The sequence below is a fragment of the Bubalus kerabau genome, chromosome 6 (assembly GCF_029407905.1).
Source record: "Bubalus kerabau isolate K-KA32 ecotype Philippines breed swamp buffalo chromosome 6, PCC_UOA_SB_1v2, whole genome shotgun sequence".
Taxonomy (NCBI): Eukaryota; Metazoa; Chordata; class Mammalia; order Artiodactyla; family Bovidae; genus Bubalus; species Bubalus kerabau.
In genome coordinates this window covers 44,349,127-44,365,428 of record NC_073629.1, presented here as the reverse complement: position 1 = coordinate 44,365,428, position 16,302 = coordinate 44,349,127, and the positions used below count along the sequence as shown (strand labels likewise).

The window sequence follows — 16,302 nt, the reverse complement described above, 5'->3', positions numbered from 1 at the left end:
TGAGGCTATTACTTATACCAGATAGAATTTAGGTCCTTGGACCAATCGTATTTTTTTTTTTAACATAAAAAAGTTTAAACTATGCTTCCCTAAACTTTTTATTTTAAGAATATAGAGTTTTGCTTGTTTTATCTATCTAAGATAGTTATGTTCATTTGTTACCAGGTCACAGAAATGTAAACAGAAGTATCAAACAATGGTTTATTAAATAACATGGTTAGAAAACAAAATAGAACCAGAAAATAACAACATTGGTCCCTAATTTCAATTCTAACCTATAACTGTGATCATTCCCTCAAAGGCAGAAATTTTTCAAATAAATATTAAGAGCTGGTGAATTTTAAGGGGTATGCCACCCCGAGATATTAAGTACTGAAAATGAATCACCACAAGGAAACAGGAACAAAGTAGCAGTGTTACGGTGCCACCCACTGGCTAGAAATCCCCATAGCAAATATGAGAGCCAATCATAAAAGAGAAATTATTGAAATAGGAAGGCAAATAATATTGATGATTCTAATTCATGGTTAGTACCAGAAACTTCTAACAAAACAGAATCACCCGTATTATTTTATTAGCACAAAGAAAGAGAGTAACTCTTAAAATGCTAACAAGAAAGAATTTTATTAATTTTGAAATGCAAGTCTACAATCTCCAAAGACTAAGACTTTATCTCATAGTCAAAACAATTAACATATAAAATGTCATTTTAGCTCTGTAGCTAAATATATGAAGTCAATCAAAAGATACACACGTGCATTTCACTGCTAAGAAAGAAATTATAATATTAAAAATATATTCAAATGTTAATGAAATGGTGTTAACCCCACTTTTACCTTTATCAGGGAAGTAACAAAATACATGCAACAAAGGACATGTCTTAAAAACTGGACTGAAAAATATGTTTCTCAAAAATTCTTAAGGAAAGGAGAAAGGGAAAAAGTCCTAAGAAAGACCATTCATAGAAACTAGTAAAAAATAAATGTTTTCTTTAAAGTACAACAGCACCATTAAGTCCAAAAGATATTTACCTTAATACAGTCTCCATTTTGTCCTAATGACATCCTTTTGTTTTTCTAAAACAGTTCTTTTCTTAAATGCTAACATTCTTAAAATTTCAGCAAAAAAAATATTTGAGTTACTTCTCCTCAAACACAACCTTCCCATTAAGACTCAGAATAATATATAAACCTTGACATCAGTTTATAGTCCATGGGACCCTACTGAATGTTGATCTCTAAAGACCAGATTTCAGAATTTCTCTATAGACATGATCTGATCTTCCCTAATTAGAATTCATGAATACATTCCAGGCAGTCAGGACAGGCATCACGTTTTTTGGCTTGATGGTGATTATCACCTGGTCTGCAAAAGCCAAGGTCTTCACTCACTCATAGACGGTTGATTGCAGACAAGAACATAGTGAGAAAAGTCAAATTCCCACAAACATAAATTGCTAACACCACCTTTTTAAAAACATAACCCTAAAAGAAAAAAAAAATGAGATATGAAAAAAGGAAACTCCGATCACTAAGGTTTGTGCCAATAAATAAGAAGAAAGAACTTACTTCTGCTTCAGCTGCGGTAAACGACTGGAGGATCTGAATTCTATCATCATCCAGTATTTCAACTGTCAAGGAGAACAAAAGTTTGTAAGGCCAGTGGGTATGCAGGTAAACTCATTCTCAAAGAAAGCCCTGATTCGGAGCATTGGCCAATTTCCAAGATGTACATTCTTGCATTTCAAGTGACCAAATGTGGCAAACTTCTTGCATATTTAAGGCTCTTACAAATCAGGTCAAGCTGGCTACAGCATACATGTGAAAGGACTTTTTTCTAGTCAGAGTTCTAACAATCCAAGTGTTAAATACATATATATTTTTTAAATAGCAAGCCATAATCTAGTGGTCAAACCCCACACAACATTGTAAATCAACTATACCAATAAAAAAAAAAAAAAAAAAAAAAAGGACTCAAATCCTACGTATGTTACCCTATCAAGAGCCAGAAAATGGTAGGACAGTTTTTACTACTCAGTTCCAAAAAAGCTGCTGACCACACACACTAGACAACAAAGAGGTTTTGTTTTTAGGAGGCCACCTTAGGACACAAAGGACAGTTAGCCTAGAAACCAGGCTAACATGTCACTGATTCTCTACTAATCTCTCCACTCCTAATGGCTACAGGTATCTTACCCTGCCTGGCACTGGGGCCAAAATGGACCTTGCCACTAGAGAGCACTGGCAAAGTATTAAGTCCTTCTTATGTAGCACACTGGTTAGCTAGCTATATATAATGCAGATGGCAACTTAAGTGATAGCACTCAGGAAGTCTGTTGAATAGGTAAAATTCATCTGCAGCTTCGCCCTGTGTTGACTATGGATGAGCATCTCATCTTCCTCCGTCTCAGGGGTCTCTCAGCTCCAGTCATTTAGGGCTCTCAGTTCATTCCAGCCCCACGTCAGAGCAGCATCCAAAGTAAAAAAGTACTTACAAAGAAGGCATCTTCCCTAAAAGCTTCCATCTTTTCCTGCATTTTACTCACAAATTCTAATACTAATGAATATAAAAAACAAAGGCAGAAAATTTCCACTATTTTTATCATAGACTGAGTGATGGAAATAAATTTTTAGTAAGATACTATGTAAGAGTCAACCATTAGTGTTGAGAAACTTATTATATTCCAACAGTTTGTATAAAAGTGATTCTACAACACTGCTCTTTGAGCAGGTTACCTTTTCTAGAGAGTCGGTAAGCATGTATCTCCAGAATAATCTCTGTCCCAACGTGCCAGGCTACAAATCCAATCATTGCATAGGTTTTCCATGGGCCAGGAAGATTCAGTCCTGGCAAATCCATTCCCAGGAACATTGCTGCCACTACATTTATAAGAAAATACACATGTTAAAATACAATTCAAGAGGTAACTATGTATGTGTGTGCATACATGTGTGAATTATATCAAGTGAAATATACTAGAAGAGTTTATGAGATGAATTACATTAATAATTAAGACCAAGTAGTTAATTTAGTCTTTATTGTAAGACTAGAAAGGCTAAGATGGGAAATTATAATTACAATCCACCAATTGTTAAGAAAGAGGTGCCCAAAGTTTTAAGTCTGCAATGTAGGAGGGGGGAAAAGTATGGAAGCCACTTCTGACTATACCTCCTCTTCCACGATTTCTATAGAACATAAAAATGTGAGGGCAGGAGATCAGCTTAGGTATTTATCACATAAAGCATCACAAGGAGACATAGATGTAAAGAACAGACTTTTGGACTCAGTGGGAAAAGGGGAGGGTGGGATGATTTGAGAGAATAGCATTAAAACATATACATTATCATATGTAAAATAGATGGCCAGTGCAAGTTTGATGCATGAAGCAGGGCACCCAAAGCCAGTGCTCTGAGACAACCCAGAAGAATAGAGTGGGGATGGACCTGGGAGAGGGGTTCAGGATTGGGGGAGGGGAACACATATACACCGGTGGCCAATTCATGTTGATGTATGGTAAAAACCATCATAATATTGTAAAGTAATCATCCTCTATTAAAATTAATTAATTCATTTAAAAAATACTACAAAATCATAGTTGACTTTTAAAAAACACCTTGACCTGGAAGGTACCATTCCCAAGGAGAAAACCTGGAGACAGAGGGCTGGGTCCCCAAGCCCAATTCAGCCCAATCCATGACAGACCCTCAAGCTGAGCTGCTTATATGTTTGGTCATCAGCATAGCTTATTCTGCTGGCAAAGGCAAACACTAAAAAGAAGTCTTAAAAGGAGGGTTTTAAAGTCCTTTTTAAAACCTTGAAACTGAAATAATAGCTTAAATAGTTACCTCTAGAAATTGCTTTCTGGATTTCAATGCTTAAGACTGATTTCTCCTCAACAACCAATTACTCCAGTTACTAATGTATCTAAAAATCATTTAAGCCAAATTACAACTTGAAGTATAAACAATTGTCAATTATATATGAATAAGTGGCATCACAATTACTTACCTGCTATTATTCTAGCAGCTGTTCCCATACTCCAATGAGTCCAGTTAAACATTTGCCTTCTACCAAATAAAGAACCAGTCAGTATTCTTTAAAGTGATGGAACTACAATAAATTCCCAAGAGAATAAAAAGCATGTAATTTCCCTTATTGCTTAGGCATCAGCTATCTGAAATACATTTTAAAACCTTTTTAAGTAAATATAATTTAACACTGAATTTTATAAAATGAAAAAAAAAAAAAAAGAATTGGCTTGCCAATTAAGGATATCTACCTTAAGGGCATTAATAAATAAAGACTACAAGTACCTTGGGTCATGTAAAGGTGGTCTGAAAGCTGCCAAAAGAAGCTGAAGAACTGCTAAAACCATCACTATAAAACCAAGGTATGGGTGATAACCTGCATGCTGAACAAAGATATATCATTTTAATGGTATTAATCTTGCGCATCAAATCTGCAAATTAAAAATAATACACACAGAAGCAGTTTCTTAGGGCTTTTCTCTAGCCATAAACATTTAATAACAATAATAAACACTGTTCACTGAGTGTCTATGCCAGGCACATACTTTATACACATTATCACTAATGCTCACTCTGATGCCTAATGGTTAGTTATCAATATCCCACTTCCACAAACAAGGGAACTGAGGCTCAAGATGGTGAGTAATGTACCCAGGTCCACACAGTGCATAAATGGCTGTGATAGAATCCAACCACAGAATGCTGCCCCTTCCACCAGTATGTTAGATGACCACTAAAACCAGCACCAGAGAAGGCAATGGCACCCCACTCCAGTACTCTTGCCTGGAGAATCCCACGGACGAGGGAGCCTGGTGGGCTGCCGTCTATGGGATTGCACAGAGTCAGACACAACTGAAGCGACTTAGCAGCAGCAAAAGCAGCAGCAGTAGCAGCAACACCAGCACAGCCATTTGAAGCCCACCGAAGACTAGTTTTCATTTTAATACCAAAGAAAGGCAATGCCAAAGAGTGCTCAAAGTACTGCACAATTGCACTCATCTCACACATTAGTAAAGTAATGCTCAAAATTCTCCAAGCCAGGCTTCAGCAATACATGAACTGTGAAATTCCAGATGTTCAAGCTGGTTTTAGAAAAGGCAGAGGAACCAGAGATCAAACTGCCAACATCTGCTGGATCATCGAAAAAACAAGAGAGTTCCAGAAAAACATCTATTTCTGCTTTATTGACTATGCCAAAGCCTTTGACTGTGTGGATCACAATACACTGTGGAAAATTCTTCAAGAGATGGGAATACCAGACCACCTGACCTGCCTCTTGAGAAACCTACATGCAGGTCAGGAAGCAACAGTTAGAACTGGACATGGAACAACAGACTGGTTCCAAATAGGAAAAGGAGTATGTCAAGGCTGTATATTGTCACCCTGCTTATTCAACTTACATGCAGAGTACATCATGAGAAACGCTAGGCTGGAAGAAGCACAAGCTGGAATCAAGATTGCTGGGAGAAATATCAATTACCTCAGATATGCAGATGACACCACCCTTATGGCAGAAAGTGAAGAGGAACTAAAAAGCCTCTTGATGAAAGTGAAAGAGGAGAGTGAAAAAGTTGGCTTAAACCTCCACATTCAGAAAACGAAGATCATGGCATCTGGTCCCATCACTTCATGGGAAATAGATGGGGAAACAGAGGAAACAGTGGCAGACTTTATTTGTGAGGCTCCAAAATCACTGCAGATGGTGAGTGTAGCCATGAAATTAAAAGACGCTTACTCCTTGGAAGGAAAGTTATGACCAACCTAGATAGCATATTCAAAAGCAGAGACATTACTTTGCCAACAAAGGTCTGTCTAGTCAAGGCTATGGTTTTTCCAGTGGTCATGTATGGATGTAAAATTTGGACTGTGAAGAAAGCTGAGTGCCGAAGTATTGATGCTTTTGAACTGTGGTGTTGGAGAAGACTCTTGAGAGTCCCTTGGACTGCAAGGAGATCCAACCAATCCATTCTAAAGGAGATCAGCCCTGGGATTCCTTTGGAAGGAAAGATGCTAAAGCTGAACCTCCAGTACTTTGGCCACCTCATGCGAAGAGTTGACTCATTGGAAAAGACTCTGATGCTGGGAGGGATTGGGGGCAAGAGGAGAAGGGGATGACAGAGGATGAGATGGCTGGATGGCATCACCGACTCGATGGACGTGAGTCTGAGTGAACTCCAGGAGTTGGTGACGGACAGGGAGGCCTGGTATGCTGCAATTCATGGGGTCGCAGAGTCGGACACGACTGAGCAACTGAACTCAACTGAATAAAAAACAGTAATAGCAGTGACAAAATTATTTTGTTTAGAATGTGCCAGGAACTCTTTTAAGTGCATTCAGTTAATTAAATATCAACCCTCAGAAAGCCTATGAGATAGATACTCTATTATCTTCATTTGAGTAAACTGAGGGACAGAGAAGTTAAGCAACTTGCCCAAGATGTCTCAGGTAATCAGTGATGACTGCTGCTAAGTCATTTCAGTCATGTCCGACTCTGTGAGACCCCATAGACGGCAGCCCACCAGGCTCCCCCATCCCTGGGATTCTCCAGGCAAGAACACTGGAGTGGGTTGCCATTTCCTTCTCCAATGCATGAAAGGGAAAAGTGAAAGTGAAGTCACTCAGTCGTATCAGACTCTTAGCGACTCTATGGACTGCAGCCTACCAGGCTCCTCCACCCATGGGATTTTCCAGGCAAGAGTACTGGAGTGGGGTGCCATTGCCTTCTCTGATCAGTGATGACATGAGGATTCAAATCCAAGGGTCCAGCTATAGAGTTATGCTTTTTACCTTTTTACCACCCTTGTCATAACTATGAAGACTACAAGCTACGAAGTTTATAAAGTAAGCATTACACTTGTCGCAAGTACCTGGAGAAAATAAAGTCCCAATGTCTCAAGTCATATCAGAAAATCTTCATAATTTCCTTTAAAAAATAGGTTGACCAGTCTAAAAATACTTAAAAAGCAGAAAGGAGGTTTCCTAGTAATATCTATGACCCAAGATTCATCCATATTTACCCTTTTGGCAACAGCCCAAATTGAAATATCAAATTTTGATATCAAAATTTAACTGGCTGTTAAACTAGAAGAGTATACTGGAAACTCAGACTCTGACCTTAGGTACATCTCTGATTCTCAGTAAGCCTCATTCATTCATTTGATAAATATTTACTGACATGTCACATACCAGAATCTGATCTGAGTGTTATAGATACACTAACAAACATACCCATAAATATCCCATCTCTCACAGAGTTCACATACTAGTGTGAGAAGACAAAAGAAAAAATACATTATTTAAGTAAATTATATTAAATTACATAAAGTAAACATTTCTTTAGAAAAAAAAAAGTAGAGCAAAGCAGAGCTCTTTGAGAAACTATGATTTAAGCAAAGACTTGCAGAAGGTAAGGGAGTAGAGGACACATGACCTGGGAAAAAGAAAGAATCTTTGTAAAGACTACAAATCAGTAACATGCTGAGAATTAGCCAAATATGAAATTAAATGAGCTAAGGTTGAGGAAAGGAAGAGGAGACCAATCCAGAGAGTAACTGGGAACCAGTTATAGAGGACTTTAGCTTTAACTTGGGGTAAAACTGAGACGTTGCCAGTCCAGGTTCGATGCACGATACTGGATGCTTGGGGCTGGTGCACTGGGACGACCCAGAGGGATGGAATGGGGAGGGAGGAGGGAGGAGGGTTCAGGATGGGGAACACATGTATACCTGTGGCGGATTCATTTTGATATTTGGCAAAACTAATACAGTTATGTAAAGTTTAAAAATAAAATAAAATTAAAAAAAAAAAGAAACCAGTTTGAGGCATAGGAATGATATAATCTGATTTACATTTTTAAAAAATCACTCTGCTTCTTGATTGAAAACAGATTTCACATGGGCAAGGGTTGAAGTAGAGAGACCAATTAGGTACCTATTGTAACAATTCAGGCAAAAAGATGATGTTGGCTCAAATCAACAGAGTAGTACCAGTGATGGTTAAAAGTGCTTTTATTTGACATGTATTGCCAATGGGATTCCCTGATGGAATTGCACAGGGTGTGCAAGAGAACAGAGTTAAGAATAATTCCAAGGTTTTGGCCCAAGAAGGGAACTGCTTGAGATGTCTTGGACACACAAGTTGAGTTTCTGAGTAGCCAGCTGGATGTGTGAGTCTCCAAGTCAGGGTAAAGGTCTAAACTTGAGATCCACATTTGAGAATAAGCCTCCATTTCTTCTTTAATGACACGGGATTATCATCAGTAACGACTTTATTTGAAGTTTAACTTTGAAAGCACATGTAAAGCACTTAGCACAGCTGCTCACATAGTAGGAATACAATATTAACAGTGATAGTCACAGTATTAGAGAAAACCACTTAAAGTGTTCGTGTTCCTTAGATATCATGCTTTCAACTTTCACCATTCTATAGTGAGAAAACTCATTAAAGCTACATAGTATATAGTTAAAATTTGAGACTGTCTAAAAACACATTCCACTACCAAGTACTCTGCACTAATATTCTAACTCCATCCCTGACACCAACCATGTGAAACACTCATCAGATGATTCAAAAAGGAGAGAAAGAGGGACATGAAGATATATCTTTTCATGCATCATTTGAGAAAAAAAGCAGCAATCTCCTTTGGCAACAAAATGAATTTTAAAGATATAAATATAATAAAAAACATTCTGTGTAAGATCTACTTACCCAGTTCCAGCCTCCTCTGTAAATAAAAGGCAGAAGGAAAGCAATAAAGGTGAGGGCAGAAGTAGTGAGCATGAGAGTTCGATGCACCTGCAAGAGTGAAATGACAAATGAGAAGAGAGCGAACACGAAAGAGAAAGAAGCTGGTGTAACCATGAAGATCACAGGCTGAGATCCACAGAAGGTACCCATTCAGTTGACATCTAACCACAGTTTGTTGTCAGTTTAAAAAAAATCTTACTATACCATTGAACTTTAAAGAAAAGTCTAAGCTGCCAACCTCATCACTCAAAAGCATCTGCCAAGACTTCACCTGCACAGAACAGCGAGAATGGATATTTTCACACACAGAGAGCACCTACCTGCCAAACTCATTTCCTTCCAAACACATTTATTAAGTTCCACCACCAAGCAAACTGGTTACATACAATGAAACTGCAAGGAAACAGAAAGTTCTGTTTCCTGGGGAGCTTGGGATTTAATTGCGCAGATAAGAGAAACATATTTGAAATGTATAATTTATCATTCAAACAAGGAGAATACTGAGAGTGAAAATGGGCACTGATACTGGATTATTCCAGGATAACTGGTGCAAACAAAAACTACCCCAGAGAATGTAGGACCTATGGTCACTAAATATAGTATAAATATACACACATATATAGTCACCAGAAAGTAGGACCTATAGTCAGGCAATGTGTGCAGATATTATAGCTTTTGAAGACAGTGGAGGACTTGAACTGGTTGAAAGGGAGACAAAGAGTTTTCCAGTTGGGAATATCCACATGAGAAGAGGAAAAAGAGAGAGCGAACAATCAAAGGCAGAGACAGACAGGAGCAAGACATACGACAATCAGCAGTGAGAACAAATAAAACAGATTAACACTGCCAGCCAAAACTGAGAAATGATATTAGACAAGATAAATCTTAAAAGCTACAAATTTATATGAAGTTTCAAGAATACCTTCTTCTAAAGTCAAAACTGTTACAATAAGCAATATTTTTTTCTACAAGCAGACATGCACATTCTATCTCAACACATATCTGTTGATCTTTCACTGTATACGCAAATATCCGTACTACATGACAAATGAAAGGTAAGGTTTGTTTTATTTTGTTTTGAGGGTTAGTTATTGATCCCTGCCCATGTTTCTATTAAAAGACTGCCTCCTCATCCCCCAGGGAAGGGACAGCATGAAAAAGGACACTTTCAATTTCTCTTCCCACCTACACAGGAAATACATCATCTTGACTGATGAGTCAAGGCTGTGTATTGTCACCCTGCTTATTTAACATGCAGAGTACATCATGAGAAATGCTGGGCCAGATGAAGCACAAGCTGGCATCAAGATTGCTGGGAGAAGTATCAATAACCTCAGATATGCAGATGACACCACCCTGATGGCAGAAAGTGAAGATGAACTAAAGAGCCTCTTGATGAAAGTGAAAGAGAAGAGTGAGAAAGTTGGCTTAAAACTCAACATTCAGAAAACTAAGATCATGGCATCTGGTCCCATCACTTCATGGGAAATAGATGGGGAAACAGTGGAAACAGTGTCAGACTTTATTTTTGGGGGCTCCAAAATCACTGCAGATGGTGACTGCAGCCATGAAATTAAAAGATGCTTGCTCCTTGGAAGAAAAGTTATGACCAACCTAGATAGCATATTCAAAAGCAGAGGCATTACTTTGCCAACAAAGGCCCATCTAGTCAAAGCTATGGTTTTTCCAATAGTCAGGTATGGATGTGAGTGTTGGACTATAAAGAAAGCTGAGCGCTGAAGAATTGATGCTTTTGAACTGTGGTGTTAGAGAAGACTCTTGAGAGTCCCTTGGACTTCAAGGAGATCCAACCAGTCCATCCTAAAGATCCGTTCTGGGTGTTCATTGGAAGGACTGATGTTGAAGCTGAAACTCCAGTACTTTGCCCACCTGATGCAAAGAGCTGACTCATTGGAAAAGACCCTGATGCTGGGAAAGATTGAAGGCGGGAGGAGAAGGGGACAACAGAGGATGAGATGGTTGGATGGCATCACTGACTTGATAGACATGAGTTTGAGTAAACTCCGGGAGTTGGTGATAGACAGGGAGGCCTGGCATGCTGCAGTCCATGAGGTCACAAAGAGTCGGACACGACTAAGCAACTGAACTGAACTGACTGATGAGCGAGGGATTGCTTAACCTTCACTAGCCCATCAACCAGAGGACAGACCACTGCTTTGCAGCATAGTGAGCAACCACTGTTTCTTTCTTCTGCTTTGCTGCCTTCCTGGGCTTTCCTGATTGCTCAGCTGATAAAGAACCCACCTGTCAATGCAGGAGATGCAAGAGATGCAGGTTTTATCCCTGGGTCAGGAAGATCCCCTGGAGAAGGAAATGATAACCTGCTCCAATTTTCTTGCCTGGAGAATCCCCATGGACAGAAGAGCCTGGTGGGCTACCAGTCTATGGGGTCGCAGAAAGTCAGACATGACTGAGCATGCATGCACTGCCTTCTTGGACCCATCTGTACTCAGTGCAGTGGGTGAATGCTCTTCTAATCTTCTTTTGCAACTAGACATGTAACTCAAGATCACGTTACATGCACTCAAGGTCTGTGTTCCAAAAAAACACACATGGTAATGATACATTCTCCAACTCAGCCTGATCCTTCATAAAGCTGTCTTTATTTTTATCTCCATCAAGTATCTTATGTCTACTCTCAGTTGGTTAGGAAACCAAAGGGCAAAGAGAGATTATAAGGATTCCAAAATTACAACTATAACCACCCAAAAATCCACTTAATTCATGTGTTTTCATGTTGCAACATTCAAGTAATACGGAAATTGCATTAAACTATTTCTCCACCTACCTGAAACCAAGCTGCATCACCAAATAAAGCCTTTGACCAAACAGGTTTGAAGAAGCGGGCAATCAGTACACCTACACTAACGGTGGTCATCCATGCCACAAACATTAAGGCACCTAGGGGTGAGGAAATGCAATGGTTGACAGCACAATCTAATTAAGCTGTTTCTTAAATGACCAATCCAAATGCTTAGAAAATGTAAACAATCAACAGAAGACATTCAGCTGACATAATAAATACAAACTAAATATCAATGCTTTTACCACCACTACTACTTCTAATAGCCAACACTTTCAAAGCTCTTATTTCATGCCAGGCACTGTCTCCAAGTACTTTATGCATATTAATCTAACTGATCCTAACACCAATTCCTATAAAATATTTACAATTATTATTCCAGTTTTGCTATATGGGGAAGGAAACATAGAGAAGTTAAGTAACTTGCCCAGGGTTATAAGTCAGAATTTGAATCCAGTCTTTTTTTAATTAATTGTGCTCTTAATCATTATACTAATACAGCCTATCTATAGTTTTGTCAGAATCGTCTGACATTTTACTCCTAAAAATAATGGAAAACAAATAGGCACATTATTTCTGAATCCAATTACTGCTCAACTAGAGCTACTAGTAGAAGTGAAACAACAACAATAAAGATATTTTCAAGTTGTACTGAAACTCCCACTAGAATGGATAATTCTGAAGTATATAAAGGTAATATACCAATTAAGGAAAGTCCCCTGCCAGTATTAATATTTTATAAAAGTAGAGTATAGTACAGTATACACTTACACTATTCTCCTATTTTTAACCTCATTTTTCAACAATAACTGGACTGCTTTTCAAATGAAATCAATTTTTACTCATACAACCAGAGTACATCAGAGCCTTATTTCTAGGCTGCTCTTCCAACTTGATTCCCTTCATTTTAAGTATGTGATACGTAATGATAGCACTGAGTTACTTTGTATACCCTCATATTCTTGGACATTGACCAGTTCTTCAACAACAGCAACAAAAATGACATCTTTGAAACCAAGTGAAAGTGTTAGTTGCTCAGTTGTGTCTGACTCTGTGCGACCCCATATGGTCTATAACCTGCCAGGCTCCTCCGTCCATGGGATTCTCCAGGCAAGAATACTGGAGTGGGTTGCCATTCCCTTCTCCAGGGGATCTTCCCAACTCAGGAATCAAACTCAGGTCTCCAGTATTGCAGGCAGATTATTTACCATATAAGCCACCAGGGAAGCTTTGAAACCAAACTACTGTTATAATTAAACAATCACAATCTACTAATTTATTACCATTTATTTTAATAAATGGCATAATTAAAGTCTCATAAAAGTTAATTCACCCAATAATACTCAATCCTGGCTGCAATTAGAAATAACTAGTGTACTTTTTAAAAATTCTATTGATAAATGCCTTAACAACTCCACTGGTGATTTTAATATACGTCAGGGTTAAAACCACTGAAATATCCCTACTCTCTTTTTGTGAAAAAATAGCAAACATTAAGATAGATTATGCTACCTGCAAATGTTGTTGCCTAAACTTAGAAGAATTATGGATATTTGCTAAATTGTGCCTGTTATCCTTCTCAATCTAGCCAGCATTAAATTTATCCCACAAAGTTAAGTTTATTCCACAAAGTAGTAATAATATACGTGTAACTTACCATGAACCTTCAGAAGGAGTAAAGAATGGGATCCTCCTATGTTCTTTGGATTGCCTGTCACATTGTATTTTTCATATGTAATCAAAGGTTGCTGAGAATGCTTATGAATTCGACCTGAAATTTTTTAAGAAAATGAAGATGAATTACTTTCTCAGGAGAGAAGGAATGGAGAGACAATGACATGGCTTGAAAACAAAATTTCTTAAGGTAATAAAAAATAAATTTCAGTAGAGATGATATATACTATTATATACTGATATTATATTAATATGCAACATGTATTAATATAATATTAATATATAGCCTTAATATATTATAATAATATTCATTATTTATAAAATAAAATCTATAATGTATAGAATTATTCCAGCTAGTTTGTTTATGTCGCTATGAATGGATGTGTGTCCATTCTGGGAATCGATCCTTCAGAAATATTCCCTTTTTAACCAAAGATATATATACAAGAATGTTCATAGAAACATTTCTTTACACTGGCCATACAAATTCAATTAAGCTAAATGTCCATCATTAGAAGAATGAGTAAACAAATTATGGAACATACATAATTTTTAGAATACAAGTGTCAAAAAGAATTAAAATAATTAAGAAATTTGATATGGTATGAATCTTTGTCTCAAGTAAGTATTAGACCACAGACTACACTTCAATGACTTCCAAAAATAAATATGTTTATAAGTTATTTATCTAACTAAAATTAAGCAAAATAAAAATTAACAAAAGAAAGCTAGGAAAAAGTGGTCCAGCTAGATACTTATAAAACTCTTCTAAATAATCCTTAGGATACATAGGAAGTCAAAACTAAAATTACAAACCTTTTTAAACAAATAACAATGAAGGCACTTTATATCAAAACACAGGTGATATAATCAAGGTACTATTCAAAAGTTTTTAATCATTCCAAAGCATTCTCTTAAAAAAATTTAAGAAGACTTTGAAGTAAATAATTTAATTAAAGATGCATTTAAAACTACAAAACATAGCCTAGGAAACCAGAAAAGAAGGTGGATTAAAAATAAATGAATGAAATTAACAAACTAATAAGTCTAAAAATGAGAAAAATTAATTCTGTAAAAGCCAATAAAATTGAGTTTTTGATAAATCTGACCACAAGATTAAAAAAAATCACAAACAATATTAGAAATGAAAACAATGACATAGCTGCTGATATGAAGATATTCCTTAAAATTATATAAAAACAGTATATACAACTTTAAGTCAGCCAAAAATATTTCAAAATCTAACTGAAGTGGATGAATTTCTGAGAAAATCTAGAATTTCAAAAATTGATCAAAGTAGTAGCAAATCTGGAGAATAATAACAATAAAATTTTATTTAATTAGTCAAATATTTCCATCCCTAAGTCAGGCTGTTATGTGAATGAGTTCTATCATACAACTTTAAAATTTTTTTAACTTCAAAAATTCATGTTTATTTAAACTCTTCTTGAGTTCTTTCTATAAGATTAGCATAACACTGAAACCAACATGAGGCAGGCATGCACACACACAAAAACACACACACTCCCATAACCATACACCAAAAACATTTATGAATATAGATGCAAAAAGCTTAAATAAAATATTAGTGAATTATATTAATCTGCATTAAGGGAATAACAAGACATGGCCAAGCACTTCATCCCAGGAAAGTGAGAATTGTTCACTGTTCAGAAATATACAAAAGTAATGATAAACTGTCGTGTCAGCTGCTGCCTAAAAGACAGAAGATGAAATTCAGCACACACCCATGACAAGAACTCTTTGTAAAGGTAGGAACAGAATATTTCCTAAACACAATAAAATATATCCCCCTGAAAAATACAATAAACATGACACAACACTGAATATTAGAAGCAATCCCATAAAAATCAGGAACAAGACAAGAATATTTGCCATATTACACTATCATTCCACACTTTTCTGGGAGAAGTAAGAAATGCAGTGAAACAAGAAAAGAAAGAAAATGAGGGCTACTAATATCATTATTTGCACAAAGCTCAATGTTTTATCTAGAAAATCCAAGATATTCATTTGGAAAACTAGCTGGCTACTTTCAAGATAAGCATTCAAAAATCAATAACTTTCCTAAACATCAACAAATTGAGAAAATGTAAGAAAAAAAATTCCATTCACAATAGTATGTATTAGAAATTTATAAAATACCTAGGAACAAGGTAACAAAAATAAATAAGCCCTATAGGAAGACATGAAGAATACTTCAGGATCCAAATCAATGCAACTTCCCAATATATTCCTGGATAGGAAGACTCAAAGATGTTGATTATCCCACAAATTAATCTAAAATTTCAATTCCAATCATAAACCCAATAAGATTTTTAATGAAACTTGACAAATCATTTCTAAACTCTATCTAGAAGAGCAGATACACAAAGAGGAGGCAAGAATTCCTGAAAAAAGAAGGCTAGGAGGGGAATCATGCTTTATCAAAACTTACAACCTATTATTCAAACAGTACAGTAATAGACAAATAGATCAATGGAAGAATAAATTAGAAATAATGTGATTTACTGACAGAGTTTTAGTGTATGATAAAGAGCCTTTAGAAACAGAGGAAAAATGGACTGTTCAAAAACTAGTGTTTGGACACCTGGTTATTCATTTGGTGAATACAATTATATCATGTCTTGTTATACCAGAGAAGATCAGAGATAAAACAGAAAATGAGAAGTTTTTATAGTGAATACCTATAGACTAGTGTCAAGAAAAAGGAGACAATAGCTATCAGAAGTTACAAAAATGTCAAATAGAAGATAATGAAAAAAAAAAAAACCTATTGAAAATGACAAGGAAGGCTCTGAAGAACCTAAAAATATTGGATTAGTACAGTGGTAGTATTAAAAACCAGATCACATTCTTAACAGCCTGAGAATCAAGTTGGAAGAAAAGTGTTTTAAAACTGAAGTAGAAGAAAAGTGTTTTAAACCTGAAGTACTATGGAGCCATGGACTAACATGAACTTAACCTTCATTAAAGCAGGAATCCATATAATTTTGGTGTTCCATTGCA

General features: G+C 36.5%; 1 protein-coding gene across 1 annotated transcript in view; it reads right to left on the bottom strand.

Annotated features, from left to right (window-relative positions):
- Positions 1–724: 724 nt before the first annotated feature.
- FRRS1 (ferric chelate reductase 1) overlaps positions 725–16,302 on the bottom strand; it is a 52,756-nt gene continuing 37,178 nt past the window's right edge. Inside the window, exons 9-16 of the mRNA XM_055585007.1 lie at positions 13,256–13,369; positions 11,584–11,696; positions 8,736–8,822; positions 4,314–4,411; positions 4,009–4,067; positions 2,736–2,879; positions 1,569–1,630; positions 725–1,484 (exon numbers count right to left, since the gene is read on the bottom strand). Of these exons, the coding sequence (XP_055440982.1) occupies positions 1,392–1,484; positions 1,569–1,630; positions 2,736–2,879; positions 4,009–4,067; positions 4,314–4,411; positions 8,736–8,822; positions 11,584–11,696; positions 13,256–13,369 (770 nt within the window). The 3' untranslated portion in view covers positions 725–1,391. The remainder of the gene's footprint in view (positions 1,485–1,568; positions 1,631–2,735; positions 2,880–4,008; positions 4,068–4,313; positions 4,412–8,735; positions 8,823–11,583; positions 11,697–13,255; positions 13,370–16,302) is intronic.